Source organism: Lepisma saccharinum, chromosome 14, assembly GCF_977018435.1.
Source record: "Lepisma saccharinum chromosome 14, izLepSacc3.1, whole genome shotgun sequence".
Taxonomy (NCBI): Eukaryota; Metazoa; Arthropoda; class Insecta; order Zygentoma; family Lepismatidae; genus Lepisma; species Lepisma saccharinum.
Genome location: NC_139242.1, coordinates 56875955 through 56896471, shown reverse-complemented (window position 1 = coordinate 56896471; position 20517 = coordinate 56875955). Strand labels below are relative to the sequence as shown.

Below are 20517 nucleotides of genomic sequence, written 5' to 3'. Positions count from 1 at the left end.
GCAGGAGCTTCGTCCGCTAATTTGGCTCTCCTCTCCAACCCTCCCTCATCCCCTCTGGCTCAGAGAGAGCTCTCGGCGTACGAGGATAGGTGGGGGATGCCACCCCCTCCGGCCCCCGACGACTACAACGCAACGGCAGATCAGGAAGCTCGGGGCATTAAGAAAATGGGTTTCTTGGAAATTTATACGCGCGAAGAGTCCTCCGCACAGCGATCCCAGTATGTGCATGGGGAGAAGGGGGAGGAGCAGGATGCGAATCCCCAAGGACCCTCCTCTGCGTTCTCTCCTGTCGACCTCCCGTTGCCCTAATCCTGAAGGCTTATACCCGTAACTCCCAATGTTTGTGATGACTGGAGAAGATCGGGATGTACAGCTAATGCGGATTATGTAAGGCCTTCGCTGCGGAGGAGAATTTAAAACTGGGGGACGTCTTAGGATGGAGTTTATCTTCGGGACGCGTCCTTCACATTCAGACCGCATCCAAACAGCCTGCAAGAGCGTGGCGCACGAAAACAAGACTGCCTCCGGAACAAATGGATCCAAGGGTTCAAGGCAAGGAAAACAGGGAGAAAAAAAATCTTAGCTGGGAGAGCTGGAGAACACATAGAGATGGACTACGCAGGGTTTCGAGAGACAAGATTTTTCTTTGAACGCAGTGAGATATATACACGAGGCACGACCAGAAAGTTCAGGCACTGTTCGACAACGGTGCGCAGTCCGACAAGTTTCCGACAAATACGTTTCTTCGCTGCGCAGTATTGTGAATTTTAAAATTCGTGTATCATAGCTTCCTAATGTTAGAAGTTTTTGACTTAATTTTGTTTCAGACTTGGGTATCTGTAAATAACGTTTTCCTTGCAGAGGTACACGTTGCTTTTTCTCCTTTATGACAATAACAACTATATTTCTAGCAATGTAATGTAACTTCATGTCACACTACGTCGCATTCACATTTCTATGATGTACCGCTGATTTGTAGAGTTTTGTTCCGCATGAGATGGTCAAATATGCAGCTTATCTGAATCAGTGGGCCACTATGTGGTTCTCCATGATTTGATGTAAATCTGCCATGATTTGATGTAAATTAGATGTAAATAGTTTATGCTGAATTGAAGTGGAATTCTCCCAAGATAATATTTAGTTTGATGGTATAATGCACATAGAGTTGGCTTCTGATGTAAGTCATCAAGGTTGGCGTAATGGTAAATACAGTATGCAGTGTTCTACGTGCTTATTGGCGTATATTACCCTGGGTACATTTTTGCCACTTTCCTGAGAGCCAACCGTACAGCAGAGGGAGTTTTCACGTGGAAACTTGAGGAAAGTTCCATTTTCCTTCGTCAGTTTCCATACTTTGTTTTACATGGAAGAACAACATGCTTACGGTCTGCCTCAATGTTGTTTGTTGTTGACAGATACTTGAAGTGTAGAACATTCTAACATTTGATATTCAACAACCCAAAATCCCTTAATTCTAATTCATTGTGTAATTTATCCGCATTATAAGCAGTTTTAACTTTGAAGGCTTTCAACTGACACAGCATTTGCCTTTCATTGCAGTTCTCAGTCTTCGAAACACGCAGGAGGAGGAGCCCCCGGACCCTCAGCTGATGCGCCTGGATAACATGCTGATAGCTGAAGGCGTCGCCGGTCCTGAGAAGGGTGGAGGTGCGGGGGCGGCGGCCAACGCGTCGGCAGCAGCATCGGGCGGGCCCGGACAGCCAGACAATGCCATCGAACACTCGGACTACCGTGCCAAGTTGGCACAAATACGACAAATATACCACCAGGAGCTCGAGAAGTACGAACAGGTAAGTGAAGATCGCATAACTTTTATTTTAATTATTTTCATTCGCATGTCACTGTGTGTCGAGGTTTCAGTTGTGTTAAATCAATAAAATCACAGATAAATTCTCAATAAGTGAAATTTGTTGGGTACAAGAGGTAAAAATAAATGGATGATCAAAGTCCATAAGAACTGAATGAAAAGAAATGAAGGAACAGGGTGCGATGGGTGGGGATAGAATGAGAATAGAGTTGTGGAGGAGCGAGCTTCGGGAAATAGAGTTGTGGAGGAGCGAGCTTCGGGAAATAGAGTTGTGGAGGAGCGAGCTTCGGGAAATAGAGTTGTGGAGGAGCGAGCTTCGGGAAATAGAGTTGTGGAGGAGCGAGCTTCGGGAAATAGAGTTGTGGAGGAGCGAGCTTCGGGAAATAGAGTTGAGGAGGAGCTAGCCTATGGGGAAATAGAGTTGAGAAGGAGTTAGCCTAGAGGAAATAGAGTTGTGGAGGAGCGAGCTTCGGGAAATAGAGTTGAGGAGGAGCTAGCCTATGGGGAAATAGAGTTGAGAAGGAGTTAGCCTAGAGGAAATAGAGTTGTGGAGGAGCGAGCTTCGGGAAATACAGTTGAGGAGGAGCTAGCCTATGGGGAAATAGAGTTGAGAAGGAGTTAGCCTAGAGGAATTAGAGTTGTGGAGGAGCGAGCTTCGGGAAATAGAGTTGAGGAGGAGCTAGCCTATGGGGCAATAGAGTTGAGAAGGAGTTAGCCTAGAGGAAATAGAGTTGAGGAGGAGCGAGCCAAGGGGAAATAGAGTTGAGGAGGAGTTAGCCTAGAGGAAATAGAGTTGAGGAGGAGCTAGCCTATGGGGAAATAGAGTTGAGAAGGAGTTAGCCTAGAGGAAATAGAGTTGTGGAGGAGCGAGCTTCGGGAAATAGAGTTGAGGAGGAGCTAGCCTATGGGGAAATAGAGTTGAGGAGGAGCTAGCCTATGGGGAAATAGAGTTGAGAAGGAGTTAGCCTAGAGGAAATAGAGTTGTGGAGGAGCGAGCTTCGGGAAATAGAGTTGTGGAGGAGCGAGCTTCGGGAAATAGAGTTGAGGAGGAGCTAGCCTATGGGGAAATAGAGTTGAGAAGGAGTTAGCCTAGAGGAAATAGAGTTGAGGAGGAGCGAGCCAAGGGGAAATAGAGTTGAGGAGGAGCTAGCCTATGGGGAAATAGAGTTGAGAAGGAGTTAGCCTAGAGGAAATAGAGTTGTGGAGGAGCGAGCTTCGGGAAATAGAGTTGAGGAGGAGCTAGCCTATGGGGAAATAGAGTTGAGAAGGAGTTAGCCTAGAGGAAATAGAGTTGAGGAGGAGCGAGCCAAGGGGAAATAGAGTTGAGGAGGAGCGAGCCAAGGGGAAATAGAGTTGAGGAGGAGTTAGCCTAGAGGAAATAGAGTTGAGGAGGAGCTAGCCTATGGGGAAATAGAGTTGAGAAGGAGTTAGCCTAGAGGAAATAGAGTTGTGGAGGAGCGAGCTTCGGGAAATAGAGTTGAGGAGGAGCTAGCCTATGGGGAAATAGAGTTGAGGAGGAGCTAGCCTATGGGGAAATAGAGTTGAGAAGGAGTTAGCCTAGAGGAAATAGAGTTGTGGAGGAGCGAGCTTCGGGAAATAGAGTTGAGGAGGAGCTAGCCTATGGGGAAATAGAGTTGAGAAGGAGTTAGCCTAGAGGAAATAGAGTTGAGGAGGAGCGAGCCAAGGGGAAATAGAGTTGAGGAGGAGTTAGCCTAGAGGAAATAGAGTTGAGGAGGAGCTAGCCTATGGGGAAATAGAGTTGAGAAGGAGCTAGCCTATGGGGAAATAGAGTTGAGAAGGAGTTAGCCTAGAGGAAATAGAGTTGAGGAGGAGCGAGCCAAGGGGAAATAGAGTTGAGTAGCGGCGATCCTCGGGGAAATGTAGAGTTGAGTAGCGGCGAGCCTCGGGGAAATGTAGAGTTGAGTAGCGGCGAGCCTCGGGGAAATGTAGAGTTGAGTGGCGTCGAGCCTCGGGGAAATGTAGAGTTGAGTGGCGTCGAGCCTCGGGGAAATGTAGAGTTGAGAGGCGGCGAGCCTCGGGGAAGTAAAATTGAAAGGTTCGGGATGTAGGTAGGTATGGGCCTTAAGTTTTAAATTGGCACATTTTATGTTTGCACTGTCACTGGGTGGAAAGATATGGATTGTTAATCATGGTGTAGGTCAGTGTACCAGCAGTAATCCAGGTCAAGGTCGGGGACACGTGGCTCCTACGATTAATTTCTTTCCCGCCGCACAACATGGAATGCTGGGAATATAACAAATGAGACGGCGGGTCTCGGCGAGACAGCGTATCATCAGCACCCAAGACGCTCATTTGTTTCTCAGCCTCCAAATTAAGATATGGCTGACGATGGGAGGAGGCGGCAATGCGAGCGATATTAATGGTGTTTCCCAGCGGGAGGAAGGTGATTGACAGGTAACGGTACCGCGCGGTTTTCTTCTGTAGTTTTTTCTATCGTCGTTCCGGGTTCTTGCTCTTAGCATCTCGCAGGACGGGAAATCCGACGGCGGTTGCAAGGGGCGGAAGGTATCGGCGGGCTTTTCAAAATCTTCAACAGAAACTGTCAATGTGTCATCTCCATTTTACAACTAGTTGTCGCCTGATTACTTTGGACAGGCAACTTGTAGTGTTACCTGGGCGGTCTAAGGTACAGGAGTAGACGAAACTTGTTTTTATATTTTTCTCAAAATTAAGTTTAATGTTTTATTTCTAGTTTGTAGTGATTGTAGAAATTGGATTGTTATGAATATTTTCCCACCAACAAATATTTTCAGAGAAAATTTCCTTCCGAATCAGTTGTTCTACAAATTTCGTGGTAACTTGAACAGCATCGAGATTTTCTTGATTATTTCCATTTTGGATTATTTCAAGATCTTTTATTTTCCACTTATTTAAAATTTTACAGCAACTTTCTATTTCCTTATCTTTGATGCGGAACTTTTCCATTTTCCACAGTGTTTATATTCTCCCTTCCCCTCTATAGAGTCATCTCGATGGCGTAGTGGTAACGTAGCCACCTTGTAATCAAGGGGTCCCGGATTCGATACCATTTTGAGGCACACAGTGGTTCGGATCCCACTTTAAACTGTAGGTCCAGTCTGTGCACGAAGTGGACAAAACTTCATAGCTTGTTGCAAGTATCGAATATGCAAAGTCCAAGCCAGTTCATTTATGACTTATTTGTTATTTATTTATTATATTCAAATACTAGAAACTTTTTTTTTTAGAGGTGGAAAAGTGTGTGCAGGTTTTTTTCTTCTTCTTCGAAATCGCTGGTTATTTTTAATGTATGGAGGGATTTTTTCGGTAAAGGTTTTCCTTAAATTTAACTCCATCCTCTGGCACGAGATCCGATGGCAGTCACGGCACGTTACAGTCCGCGTCCTCAGGAGACAAATTTTAATCGGTCGCAGCCAATCTTCTCCCCCCCGAAGCGGGGCGGTCCCTTTCAATTACTCGCGCGACACCTGTCTTTAAAGATGGATGCCGGGGCCACGTAGCGTAGTCGTAATAAACTTCTAAAACCGCTGTAAGGATAAGAACGACCGTTTCGCCCTTAAAAGGTTGGTTTTTAAGACCCCCTTCACCGGGAGGTTACCTCCAGCGACAAGTGTAGTTTTTGAATAATAGAGGGCATCCCCGGCGCCTCCCGGCATGCATGTTTCATACGTCTCGGACTCCCGTGTGCGCAGAAATTGCGCCAGGAGATCTGTAAATTAAAGGAGTCTCTTCGTGATGCGAGTGCTTCCCAATGCGAGAGGAACCTCAACGCTGACCCGTGACCTGAAACCGAGTTGAGAGCCCCAGGGAATGCTGGGGGACCGTGTTTTTTCTTGAAGACCTCTGTGGAAAGATGAACGCCCCACCTTGGAACTGCTTAGGACCGCTCGGTGGATACGCTGGGCTGAGGCCTGCTGCCGCGAAGCTAGGGTGCGAGTCGCTCAGATGGGGTTGCAGCGATGGCTCCTCCCACTCGTTGCATTACGCTGCGCACGCGCATGCGCGAGACGCTACTGCGCATTGCACTGCGCATTCTTCCCTGCTAGGGAGTTCTTAATAACGCCTTAAATCGGAATCCGTTCCACTTTCACCAGAAAACTTACTACTGTGCAAAAACTTATGGTTTTGGTTTTATTAATTATTGTTTACATATGTTTACAGCCATTGTTTCCACGCGAAATGGAAACTCACTTTGAAGTCTGAGATAGAGATCAGCATTTGCAGCTCGGGACAAGTTTCCTTATTCAGGAAACAGAATTCTCCAAAACTAGCGTTGATACAATCACTAGTTTTTATTTACATTCTGTGCGATTGTGCTTTGGTTAGACCCAGCCCGTCGTTTGAATTTACCTTATTGCATCAAAAAATCACTACTTCTTTCTGTCTCCAATTGTTGGCAGGCGTCAGTACCTGCTCTAGTATTCATTTGCATGGTCTGTGTTCCCTAGCGAGCTATTTGCGTGACAAAACACTGATATAAGAGAGCTGTAGCTCATCCGGAAGCGAAAGCAGAGCTAGCGTGGTTAAGCGAAGGGGGCTGGAAACTGATTTTTTTCCCGTCGCTTTATGCACTTTCAGTGTTGCAAACCTTCCCTTTCATTCACTGGAATTCAGAGTGTGAGTCTCGGCCAGTGGCGTGCCGGTCGAGGTTCAGTGCACTATTTTGCAACAATCGGCACGTTTCCTATAGTCCATACTTCCCCAGCGGCATTTCCTGGTTTGAGTGATTAGGGAAAACAGAGAGAAGTTTTCCGTCCCGACCACTTAGGGCAGGGGAAACGGAAAGCAAACGTCCAAAATGGCCACCAGACGACGCTATCGATTGCAGATACGCGCTTGGCCACATTAGAGAGGAAGACGGTATATTTTCGGATCGATAATTCCTTGCAGTTCGACTCCCTCCCCCTCTCTTTGCTTCCCTTCCTCCAACGCCGTGCTATCCGGTGTTTTTATGTTGTTACATTAGCGGTGGAAGAAGTTTGCATGGCCGGGGTCCTGCGGGACTCTTCCCGCACGCAATCCTATCATTTCGTCGGGTCATTATAGTGCGGGTCGGGAGTTGGGGTGGGAGAGGGGGTTGAGGGTAGAAGTAAAATTTCGCTTTTATGAATAGCTGCTGGTCCGTTTCTCTATCAAGGATTTGCGTTTCGTTCTGCCCTTACTTGCGGTTCGGTTTCTAAAGCAAAGCTGTGCTTACGGCTGTCTTTTGCTTGGATATCGGCGAGGTGCGTGATAGATGAACAAATCAAACCGTATCGCTAATCAAATGACCACGGGTTCGCTTCTTACGTACCGCAGTTCAACTTCAATTTGTACACCCGGATCTTGAATGCCCGTGAAGGGGCAATTTTATTTCTCGTGTATCATGTTCGATACTTCGTCTCGAAGCGAGAGTAGTAGTACGGCCAGAGGACTGCATTCTAGCAGGTTATGGTAGTGCTAAGCTTTCAGATACCTCGGAAAATATCTGAACTACAGGCTTCCCCGTATCTTAGCCTAGCGACACTAGCGCCACTGCTTACATGCCAGGGTTTCAGTTGCTGTGGTGGATCTACAGCGCGTAACAAAAGTCCGGCAACACTTTAAAAAATGTAGCCAAACGAGTAGCATTACAAAGTGACAAAGTACATCATTTCAAAGAGTAAAGTTGTAAGTTTTTTCCTCATTGCAGGTGGTACGTGTAGTTCCATATATCGTCGCTAGGTGGTGTCATAATCAAGATGGCGCTTTCTGGAACTGGTCTTTGTCTTTAGGATATAACTGTTGCACTAACTGTAGTCTGTACGGTTTCACGTTTCATTTGTTTTACGCAAAACACGCCACACAGTCATTGTTGACATTTCCAACTCACGTGAAGCTCTGCGTATAGATTTTCTCGGACTCAATGTAATTTTGACTCACGCCTGACCGACCACTTCTCTTCTTGACACACACGCCCAGTTTCAACGAACTTTACATGTCAATTGTAGATTGCCTTCCTGGTTGGTGCTGCTTTCCCGTACTTCATCCTAAATTTCCGTTGGACATCCGTTGCACTCTTGTTTTGTCAAATTCTAGCACGCAGAAAGCCTTCTCAGCTCCAGAAAGCGCCATCTTGATTATGACACCACCTAGCGACGATATATGGAACTACACGTAACACTTACGCTATTTTGCACCCGTCACACTATACGGGGTCCAGCCCTTTATCATAACAAAAATGAAACCGGTGTCTGAGGATTAAAGTATTCTTACCTTGGTTAAAAGCTGAGGCTGTAAAAAGACACAGCACATATAAAGACAAAACACAGGACACCACACCCAGTCATACGAAGATTATACTGGCCGTAGGTCCAGACGTCGGAGCCTCGTTAGTCTGCAAAATGCAGTCCAGGCTGTACTACGTGGAAGTGAGGTTGACAATTGGGTGTACTACGTGGAAGTGAGGTTGACAATTGGGTGTACTACGTGGAAGTGAAATTGACAATTGGGTGTACTACGTGGAAGTGAAATTGACAATTGGGTGTACTACGTGGAAGTGAAATTGACAATTGGGTGTACTACGTGGAAGTGAAATTGACAATTGGGTGTACTACGTGGAAGTGAAATTGACAATTGGGTGTACTACGTGGAAAGTTTACCCCTAATACCCATGGATCTATAATTGATTCACTGACTGATTTAGTTTACTTTACTTCGCTATTCTGCCATCGCGAAGATGGGGATGACTGGTGATGAAAGTGTGGAAAGGACAATCACAAGTTCTACAGAAAACTTTATTGGCTGCGAGTCCAGGATCCAGAGGGGCCTCCCCGATGGCTTAGTGGTAACGTTGTCGTCTTGTAATCAAGGGGTCCACCGGTGGAGGCACATTGCACAGTGGTTTGGACTGTAGGTCCAGTCCCAATTAGCCTTTCTGTGCATAAAATGGACTAGAAACAACAATTCAATTCAGGGCTTCGGCAGTCCGGAATGCACACCTCATTCCTGACATTCCATCTTACATCACTTGTCGACAAGACCATCCTCTGATTCATCCACTTTCTGTAGTTGCTCGTGCACTGATTACTTACTTAACTGAAGTTCTTCCTTGCCGACCTACGGTGGGTGGAAATGCATTGAAGCAAATGGTGATATCGCCCACTTCAGGACAAGTTGTCGGTGCTCACCGCCTCGCGAATCAATATGCAAACCCCGTGAACTTCTTCCATTGGTTGACGACCGTGGCATTCATTATATACGCTACTCTTGACATTAAGCCTTGGGAAAACACGTTTCCAAATTGCCAGAAGAGGTTGACGCGTAGCAGACGTAATAATACGATTCGGTGGAAATAACCATGCCGGTAGTTCCATAAAAGTGTTTGATTTTCGCGTGTTTCAATAGCAATGCTTGCATGTTGTGTACCCAAAGGAAAGTAGGAATATCATAATGACCCAACATCAAGAGGCAGTTCGATGAAGAAAGGCTGGAGTTAAACAGAAACCGAAAACTTCTTCCTTGAGCAATTTGTATTCCTTACACAAAACTCCTCTGATAAGAGCTTTGGGGTTTGACTCACGATGTAAAAGTGCGTTGTTTGTGCAATTGGAACTTTGCTTGAGAGAACGTATACAACTACAACTACGTAATTTAATTGGGGTAATGAACAAGGCCCGACCTGCGTGGCGGAGTGGTTAACCCTACGACGCCAGGGGTCCAGGTTTCAAATCCCAGCCTGGACATGTGTGTTATTTGTGATTGTCCCTTCATCAGTTTCATCATCATCGTCGCGATTAGGCAAAAGTGGCAGAAAAGGCGACGCTAAATAAAAAATATAAAATCAAATCAAATAATGAACAAGGTGCTGGAAACAATATTAAGACAAGTAACACTCAAAATGAATGAAAATTAAAGACACTGACTAAGAAGTGAAAGATAAACCACTAACGAAGTACTTAAAAAACAGTTTGCTTCCCTTTGTGTGTTCTAGTTGCAGGGTCATTATTGTTACATAAACGCATACTTTTCTTTATTTTCGTTTTCAGGAATATGTGCTGTTGTGACGTAGAAGTACATAGAACGAAGATTCAGCAATTTGATGAAATTGGACTCTTATACAGGTTCCCCAAAAGAAATGGATCAACGAGGCGTAGAAGCCTACGTAAATTTGCTGTTACGTAGTTACAATACGTAGCAATGCGGAACAATGAGCCATAACAGCCCGAGTAAAATATCTGATCGTTACAAGATTCGGCATATTGGATCAAACGAGTCAGGGGTCCCGGGTTCGAATCCCGGTCTGGGCATGGGTGTTCTTTGTGAATGTCCCTTCATCAATTTCATCATACCATCACCCATCCTCATCTTCACGATTGGCCAAAAGTGGAAGAAAAGCGAAGTAAAATTAACCAAATCAATCAGTCAATGAAACTAGTCGTTAATAACCCAGATGTGATCGTTACAAAATTCGGCAACATGAAGCAAACGAGTCACAGAGAATGTATTATAATATCTGTTCGTTTCAAATTTCGATGCAAAGGAACAAACGAGTAATTGAAACCCAGGTAAAAAATCTGATCGTTACAGAATTAGACTAGATGGAACAAACAGGTCATAGAAACTTAGGTAACCATATTTGATCGTTACAAGGTTCAACATAAAGGAACAAACGGGTCATTGAAAATACTTAAACGTAGAAAGTCCAGCTTTACTCTCACTTGCATGGAGTGTTGGCTTCTCATAAATACAAACTTGCGTGATGTAGCCCTTACCAGCAGTGTGACGCGCATTTTATTTTTAAATCGTACCGGAATAAATAAACGAAGTAACAGTCCCGCTTCACTCGCAGCACGAGAGGAGGGACTACCTATTAAATCGCTGCAGATGTTCAGAATTTTTTTTCCGACCGGTCTGAAAATAACAGGTCTGCAACTCGACCGATTACGCGCCAATCAACAGTCCGTCGCAAGAAAATTACTGTAATTCCAACGAAATTGCAGCTCTGGAAAAGCGGAGTTTGCGCTTGGGTTTAATTGTACGACTCGCCGCTACTCTTTCATTCTCTTTCCTGTCCGTTGATAGGATTTCGGGCTGCCATGTCGTCGCGAGGAGAGAGGAAGGAGAGGAGATCCTCTGCTTTATTTCTGTCCGTGTTTGTGTTGGAACAAAATCTCGTGCTAAGCTGCCTGATTGAGCCGGTGCACAAGTTTCCGGAGCGTGCAGTCGCGTCACGACATGGCGTGTCGAAGATAACTAGAGAGACAGACACCTTTTGTGTTTGTACAAAAGCCCAGCGGCGTGCAGAAGTCCCTCTCGTCGCAATGTTCCATACTGCATGTACTTTTATGCTCGGCAATAAAACGTTTTCCAACACCGCTATGTAGTAAGTAATGAATTTTCAGTACCTTTCCTTGAGTCAAAATATTGATGGATTTCTGTCCGTAATTTATGAAACTATAGCATTGACACTCTTTCCGTTTTAGATAACGAAAAACGAGATTTTCAAGTTCCTTCTCATCTTATTTAGGTACTGGTTTCAACTTTTCTGCAAGGTCCTTTGGTGCATCCATGAACAGTGTGTGCTGTTCTTTTGTAACTGGTGGTCTTAATGTACACTCTAGTTGTATCTTCCTGTACGATCTGCTTTCTGAAATTATCTTCTACAAGTCATCGAGTCTGTGTCAAGAGACTGAATCTGTATTCTATGCTAAGAAACTTGAGTGATCAATCTGTTTATTGTTTATTTTTTTCTTGTCTGACTTCCTGATTGCCTTGCCTACTTTTCTCTTGGTTTTATTTTTCTGGTGTTCATGTCTGTTGATTAATTTATGTGATGAAATTGATGAAGGGACACCCATGTCCAGGTCGCGATTCGAACCCGGGACCCCTGTGATATCCACTCCGGCACGGAGGTCGACGCATGTCTGTTGTTCTCCCAGATCTTGTCTGCCGTTCTCCTTGACTTTCTTTGTCCGTGTCAGCCCGATTTTTATTGTCAGTTTTTTCTCCCAAAGGTCCAGGGTTCTAATCCCGACCTGGGTATTCTTTGTGTCTTTTCATCATATCATCACTCATCTTCATCTTCGCAATTAGCGAAAAGTTGCAGAAAAGCGATATAACATAAACCAAATCATGAATCAATTTCTCCCCTGTGTTTTTCTCAATGTTAATTTCCCCGTCCATTTTTGGTCGCTTCTCTTGGCGTATCATTGACGTTTTCCTGATTTATATGCATATCCCCTTCATTTTACTGCTTAATTTTTCCACTAGGGATCAATCCACTCCTCAGTAACAAGGGTGTCTTGATTTCTTTGAATCGACTGAATACATGTTGAACACCCGCGGCGATAACGTGCTTTTACACCAGAGAAAGAGGCTGCTCGAATCGCAAATCCGTTGGCTCGTACTCAAGAAAAACGTGCTCCACCTATCTTGGAGAGGCACTTCAGTCCTCCCGTGAAATGACTACACGTCGTGGGCGTGTTCCCCCCTTTCCCCCCCTCGTTTTCAATTGGCGTGCGACTATTTTTATTCGCCGAGCAATGAGAGAGCCCCCCCGGTTAACAAACGCGGCTGATTTCGTTCCTCGCCTCCGTGGAGAGCCCCAGTACCTTACGTGGAGCAGGTGCCGGTGACAGGTGACATTATGTGGGAGGCACGCCGAAATCGCGTGCGGGAACGAGCGCCTGGAAGGGGAAGGCGTGAAGGCTCTTTGAAATTATAATACTTGTTAACATTCACTTGGCCCGTTCTTGCTACTAATTTGTCGCGCGTTGGATTATGGTCTTACCCTGGTAATCACATCCCTCCCGTTCTCGTGTGAATTGAATTAAATTGGCTTCCAGGTTGGAAACACTTCATTCGGTGACGAGCCTTAATCACAAAAGGTTATTTCATCGTGAGTGGAGAAAACAGCTGATGCACGCAACACAACTTTATTGGAACTTCGGGGTAATGTGTGGAAAACTTAAGCCTTCATTATATGCACATGTAGGCTAATCGGGACTGGAGCGTCAGCTTGCGAATGACTTTCGCGGAGAATGGAAACCCGGGCCCTTTGATTACAATGTTGCAAAGTTAATTTCTATCCTGTAGGGGTGACCCAGTAAGCGAAACACGTGCTAAACAGTTGGGTTTTTTATTTATCGCTTGTTTATGTTTACTAGGTATGGTGGGTGCCCAGGTGTGGAATATTGATTGCTTTACTTTAAAATTACGGACATCAACACATTGACTATTTGCCTCCGTCACAAAATATACAGGAACTTTACAAAAACAAACAAGTTCTAAAATTAAGTCCTGAGCACGAACTGATGTGCGTGTCTCATGATTAAAAGCCGAGGTCACAGCACAAATAAGGACAAAACCCCCAAGGGTTTACATGTACTGTGGGTCAGGTACTAGATATGAAAGAAACACCCATAAACACATCAGTGTATATTTATTTTTGGCTATGTATTCAATAATAAACTATAATGCATCATACACTTTTATCTTCCTTAAAAAAAATAAAAAATAAAAACATGTCGAGGTCTATGATCAGCATCAGTTCGTTCAGCTTGTCCTATATTCACACTGTAGAACAAAACTCGCGCACGTTGGCTCTTGTGAAGAACTACATTAACGCATGTAGTTTCTAACACTTCAGATCATTGGCCATTATATCTTCTGGCCTCCAGTTGACGTAGCGAAAGCGCTATCTCCTTGCAATCAAGGAGTCGCTGATTCGATGATCGATGGAAACACATTGCACGGTTGTTTGGATCCACTTCAAACTCTTAGGTCTGTTCCAGGTAAACCTATTTGAGCCAGTAACAAGTAGTGGTCATTTGTCACCTTATACCACAACAGTTTGGCTGCATCCGCCGATTATTGTCCTCCTCTGTGTCCCACTCAGCCTCAGCATTTAACAAAGATGCAATCATGTAAGTTTCTGGACATAGTTTACATTGGTGAGTTTCATCTTCCTACGATTTATCATCAAGATATTTGTTACCGGTACTGAAGCTAGGTTTTTTCCCTAATAGAGAAGTGTTTATGATCTCATATTGGATGAAGACTCCCAATTACCAATGTACACTCCTGTTCACCTAAAGTGGCACATTCTATAAGGTTGGACAGTTGAAGTAAGTACAGGAGTGTACATACGCATCCATCATATTCTTAACAATCAAATCGAATCGAAAAGACCCCTTTCGGGAAAAAAATAACGCTGGTGAGATAGGTCTCATATCCTGTACCAACATCCCGTCTCGATGTCGTTGAAGGTTGACATGTGTAATCCAATGCTTACCTTGGCCATGAACTCGTAACGCATTTGTCCGTCTCGGACGGAAATCCAAGACCACCGGGGAAGTCGCCGCGAAGAGAAAGAAACGGACCGTCATATCTGCTAATATACGACGCTCGCCAGCGCCCACCTCATTTCGAATGCACATCCAAAACAGTCCTTTGTGATCGCCCCGGCCCTCCCCGCCGCCGGCCATATCTCTAATCAACTTGAGGGAAAGGATTCGTTGCTCCGACCGTGGACAAGTTTCATATTTTTCCGAGAAATTTCTGGCTTCCTTTTGTTTATATTCTCCCTCGCTCCTCTCTCTCTCTTTTTGTGAACCTTTAAATATGTCCAACATGAAATTTTACGGCGTCGTAAAAGTCTGCAAGGAAGAGTGGCGGATGAAATGTAACGTTCCCGAGGAATTGACCCGTGCAAGCTCCATGCCGTTCCGTACTGCTATGCATGTTGAACACAGAGTACAATTAAGATTATTTAACCGCGGATCTCGTAATTTATAACTATCCCAAAGTTCAGAGAACATCTTCCGCTAGGGATGGTACCGAAGCAAGAAGAGTCGTGACACGGTCCTGTTGTCTGAATGAGGAGGATTTACTCGTGGTTTGTATCTGTCTCGTGTCTAGTTGCCATGGCCTGCCTCATGTCTAGTTGCCATGACCTGCCTCTGCCTCGTGTCGAGTTGCCATGACCTGCCTCGTGTCGAGTTGCCAAGGCCTGCCTCTGCCTCGTGTCGAGTTGCCATGGCCTGCACCTGCCTAGTGTCGAGTTGCCATGGCCTGCACCTGCCTCGTGTCGAGTTGCCATGGCCTGCACCTGCCTCGTGTCGAGTTGCCATGGCCTGCACCTGCCTCGTGTCGAGTTGCCATGGCCTGCACCTGCCTCGTGTCGAGTTGCCATGGCCTGCACCTGCCTCGTGTCGAGTTGCCAAGGTCTGCCTCAGCCTCGTGTCGAGTTGGTCATGGCATGGCATAGGTGTAATTTCCATATTTTATATAATTAATTTAATAAAGTATCGAAGATGACAACAGTCCTAATAAGACTCTACTATATATGTATAAGTATGTTTTATGTCAAGATATCATCATGATCTCGACTTCCAAGAATTCACGTCGAAAAACAAATATTCGAGAACCAGAAATACCTGATATCCTATTTTACAAGGAACACAGTACATGTCAGAACAAAACAAGAATTAACAGCAAGAAGACTTTGGACCTGTACTTTGTCAGTTGAATGGTTCGGAGAGAGCATGCGGCTTCAATAATATGCATCCTGGTGCCATTTTCGGTATGCAACGCATGGAACGTATAATTTGAACGATGGCATGGGACTATTCTTGGTTTCGTCAGTGATGTTTTGTCTTCAATTGCACAAATCTGGTATCATTGAAAACCCTGCTGCTCGTGCATGATCAATCGTCAAAATGCCATGACCGCATCTCCCCATGGTGTCAACCGGATCCCTTCCATTTGCACACCCGACGCAAAGCAGACTGCGCAAGAGAGAAAAAAGAGAAAACTGTAATAATGCATATCGGTTTGCTTCCTCACAACTTTCCTCTGTGCCATCATCCTTACTCCCTCCCCCCTCCCACGTCACCCTCCCCCAAAACCCTAACCAGCCTACAAAACGCCGCGCGCTATCACAAGTCATTATGGCGACCGTTGATGAGAGTTTTTCATTATCAGCCTCTCCTCCCCTCCCCCCCTCCTGGTAGCCTCAAGGCTCCGGTGAAATGGGAGGGGGTTGGTCTTCTCTCTCTTCTCCTCCCACAAGTTCTCAAGGAGGTGGAATTTTCTCTTGGATCCTCACCCTTCAAACCGTTCTCCTTTTTTTATTGTTCTTTTCTTTTCTATTCGAAGACGTCAGCCGGGCGTAAAGGAAGATATGCCTCAAGCGAAGACGGCACACACCGTAATTAAACAGTATTTATGAGCGCACCCTTCCAAACTTCATTAAGTCTTGTAATAAAATGAAGTTCATTTTTCTCACATCTCGACACAGTTTATTCTTCCCGGGCACCCTATTTTTTTTTCTCTTATTTTCCTTGGTATTCTTTTCTTTATCTTTCGTAGCTTCTCCTCTGCCGATATCGCTCCCCTTCGGTTCCGTTAACCAGCATCAATCGGGACTCTTTTCTAACGTAGCGTTTGCCGCCGATCACGTGAGAACGCTTTCCTTGCGGTCCTTGCGGATATTTTGAGGAATCAAATACTTTTGGAAAAGTTGCACGGCGAAGCTGTTGGAATACAAGAACGCTCCTTTCAAGGACATGCCATACTGAAGTGCAAGACGAAAACATTTACTCAAAATGTAGCTACACTCTGGCTCGGGAATCTGTGGAGGAATGCCGCGCATAACGGTAGAGAAGGGGAGAAAGCGAGTGGGTGGAGCAAAACAGTGCACGGCTGGTAGCTGCAGCTGCCGTTTTCCTCTCTCACGCGTTCATTGATCGGGCAGAGGAATTGTTTTCGTTCGATTGCTCTCTCCGGAAAGAGTGTGTGTGAGGTGGCACGACTGACAGAAGCGTCTGTTTTGTTCCAGCAGTGTCGACGACAGAGGTCCCGGGATCGAACCCCTGCCTGGGCATGGTCAATCGTTCCTGCAATGTTTGAACTATGGATAAGATTCTATTTGGCCTATGTTCTCTACGGGTTAGTCGAGCGCCTTGTACATCAGCTTTCCCGGGTTCGAGTTTTAGTGTGACGTGGGAGTGTACGACCGGTGAATCTGCAAGACAACTCCCAATTGTCGCGGTTGCCCAACGATACAAATGCACGACGCGAGAGAGTCTGTCCCCAACGCACTGACTGGACGAAACTTGTCGTTTTCGAACTGCCATACCGTGCAGTCCATTCTCAGCAGGAACGCTGTGGGAACAGGTTTGGTGACCAGAAATCGTTGCAGAAAAGGCATACAGTATATCTGCGTATCTAGCAACACGGCTTGTAGAGCAGCGGATCTTCCGCTGTGGGACTTTCCATTTAGAGATGGAAAAAGAGATCCAGAATCATCAGCCCTTGCTTATCTCCCTTCCCTGTTCCGGTATAGAAGTCCTCTCCTCTCCAGAATAGCGCCTGTATTCCCAACTTAGAATTGTACGGTTCCTAATTACGGAGGCGGCTGACAGGAACGGGGTTCCTTGGGGAGCCGTTGCTCTTCCTGGCGAAGTGGAAGGAGGAGGGGAGTCCCCCACCAAGCCACGTGTTTTGCTTATAACAATGGAGAATCCCATCCTTGGAGGATAAGCTTTCCCTGCAGCGCGGCTAAATATTAGATGGATTTTGCAAGGTAGCGAATTCACATTTGGAGATAGAAAGGGATATTCAGCGTTTCTAGGACCTCCATATTTGAAGTTTAACTTTCTTTCTGTTCCCGGGATAAGATAACCCCCCCCCCCCTTCCAGAGCAGAGGTAATGTAGCTGTCATGTGACCTTTTTGGTGGATTCATATTTATTCGGAGCTTTGAAATTTTAACATCGACAGTGAAAACGTGGGTATCTCTTTGTGTAGGTAAGTTTTGGCTGCGTGTGTGCGGATTTTGACTGATATGGTCCAAAACCGCCTCTTTGCTGTGTTATAAACCGTAAGAAAAGTGGTTTCGGAAAGATTAAACATGAATACAAATGTCTCAAGCTCTTGTCTTAGTAAGAGTGGTTCCGGGTTCCTGGGAACCCAACATTTTGGCAGACTACGGCCCCCAGAAGGTGGTAATGGAACTCGATGAGGCGACCACGCTTCACGCATTGTAAAAATGCTTGGCAGGAATTTAGATTGAAATAGCCAACATCGCTCGTTCAGCTGGGTTAACTGTCAAAAGTAAGATTCAGTCGGTTCTATACACCAAACAAAACTGTTCGTGTAACCTCGCTCAGGGAATGACGTAGAGGAGACGTCAGCGAAGATACTTTAATTTTCGCTGGGCATGTTCCCACCTAACGACCGCCTATGCTCGGTAATACATTATTTCCCACCCGCGAGCAGTCTAGGAATGTGGGCGCACAGCCGGACGGACAGACAGACTGAAACCGGATACACGCGTTTCACCATATTACACTCCAAAAGCACGGGCGTAGAGAGAACGGAATGAAGATTGCAGCAGAGGAGGGGTTATTCAACAGGAGACAACCGTCCGTCCGTCCGACGGTACGTGATTCCATTTCCGGACACCATCCATAATTCAGAGCTCGTTTCGAACCTCATGAATAGAAGCTGGAGAGGAACCAGACCGCACAACAATGTTTTCCTTATTATCGGCGAGGAAGAAAAAAAGTAGGCAAAAACGCGTCTTTCCCATTAATTTTCGCCGCCGAATAGAGACGATTTTCCGTCGCCTCACGCACCGCGCCAAAAGGCCTTTTGTGCATTGTAAACCGGAGAGGCTGCCGTTTCCATCGCTCCCCCCCCCCGCCCGTCTCCCGAGCCCACCGACCGCCCCTGCGGCGCATCCAATATTAATACGCCGGCGGAAAGGGCTTTTACGCATCAAATCCAATACATTAAGGCAAGAAGTACCTTGCCACGGAAAGGAGGAAGAAGCCCGGAGGAAAGGGGGAGAGAAGGTAACGTGTACAAAAACAGAATAAATAATTGACAATCTAAGCGGAACAGCTGCTATCGCGAGTACGAATTCCCTTACACAAGTTTTTTTTTTTTTTCCGTCCGCCGTCTCTCTGCCGCGTGCATCAAATATTCATAGAGTGTCATAATGTGGGATTTTGCCGAATGCGGAGGAGGCAAGAGGGCGAAGTTTCAAACAGGACGAAAGGGATGGAGAGAGAGGAGGAAGGAGAAATGTTCAGAGAGATATGTCTTCGTACAGAGAGAAGAGCAGAATTCTTAACACGGCCGCCTTTCAGAATACGGTATACATTTTTGTTATGTGCAACGTTTTTCGTTCCTCAGATGCAAGTATTTGCTCTAGTACGTCCTTAGAGTTTATATGAAGACGTAGGCTGTAACCTAACTTTCTACCTGGTTGTTGCTGCTGCATCTTTTCAACTGACTTCCGTGTTATTCTCGCGATTCTTCAACACAGCGATTATGGTAAAACCCTTCTTTAATGATACATTGTAGTATACTAAAATAGGAAGCGCAATGTAATGCTGAATGGTAATACATGAATGATATAAGGAGGGGCTGGGTTGAACACACCGACCTCACTCTATATGCGTCTCGGCTTGCTTCTGGCAAGATGCTGTCTCCATATCGCTTGTAGTCGCAGTGGCAACGATGAGTCTGTGCCGCGTGGTTGTCTACATAAGGATATAAAGTTATGATTTTTGCAATAATAATTACGTCCGAAACGTGGCTTCAGCTATCAAAACGTGACCATGTCTTGATGTCATCTACATATTCACCGTGTAACCGTAATTCTGTGACGCGTGGTTACATACATAAGGATATTACATCATGTTTTTGAACAACTCGTACTTCCGAAGCATGACTTCAACTACCAAAACGTTATCAAGAAAAGGTCTTGATATTTACATGCTGTGGGAGTTCGTACGTGTTGTGCGGCAAAACCCTGTGTGCATGTGTGTTCGTGTGTGATATTTTTATTTTATTTTAAAAAAACATCCTTGCCCAAGGTTTGCGGTCGGGGGAAAGGGGGATCTGTAGAAGATCGTTTCCAGAGGAAGCTGGGATGAAGAAGCAGAGCTTGTATGCGAAGAGATACCGACAGAGCCTAGAGAGGAGAAAGGAGGGGGGGGGGGTTGTTTTTCAGCAGGCATCAAGGGAACAGGGGGTGGTTCTTTTTTTGGAAGGGAAATAGAAGGGCGATTCTCCCCGTTCTTTTTTTCCCACCCAACCGCCCACCCAAACAGAGTCGTTAGCGTCCAACGCTGCACCCTCTCCTCTTTCCCTCTTCTACTGCTCTTCCATGTTGCTGGACCAGCGGTTGGCCAGTTCCTGGCGGCAACCAAGCTTTATATATATATATATATATATAATTTCTTTTCGTTTTTATCCTTCTCTTCTGTTCTCCTCCCTCCCCCCCTCTCTCTCTCTTTCTTCTTCTTCTTTCTGCTACTTTTTCCTCCTCATGGTCGCGCGTGCATCCGGATAGAACTTGCGCCGGTGAACCTAGTGGAAGAACGCCGTCGCCATGGCAACAGCCAGCTCAGCGTGGAGAAATCGTTAGCAACTAGCTTTTTTCCCCCCTTCTATCTCCCTCGCCCTCTCTTCCTCGGTTCCCGGCGGGGGGATCTAGATGTGTACTGCGTGTGGGAGGGCGGAAGGGGAGAGATCGACGAAAATCATGGTGCACACGCAGAGAGGAGAGAGAGGGCACCAAAAACAAACACGTTCAGTGTTCGAAGCATGCGCGAGGATCGGTTCTGCCTGTATAACTATTGAATTTTACTCGTGATTTTTTTATAAAAAAAATAACAATTAAAAAAAGAGGTATGTCTTGCTTGTAATCAAAAT

General features: G+C 45.6%; 1 protein-coding gene across 6 annotated transcripts in view; it reads left to right on the top strand.

Annotated features, from left to right (window-relative positions):
- The window catches only part of exd (PBX homeobox extradenticle), a 532389-nt gene that overhangs the window by 389559 nt on the left and 122313 nt on the right, over positions 1 to 20517 (top strand). For all 6 annotated transcript variants that reach the window (XM_083135677.1, XM_083135678.1, XM_083135676.1 and 3 more), the window contains exon 3: positions 1561 to 1811. In XM_083135677.1, coding sequence (XP_082991803.1) covers positions 1561 to 1811 — 251 coding nt within the window. The remainder of the gene's footprint in view (positions 1 to 1560; positions 1812 to 20517) is intronic.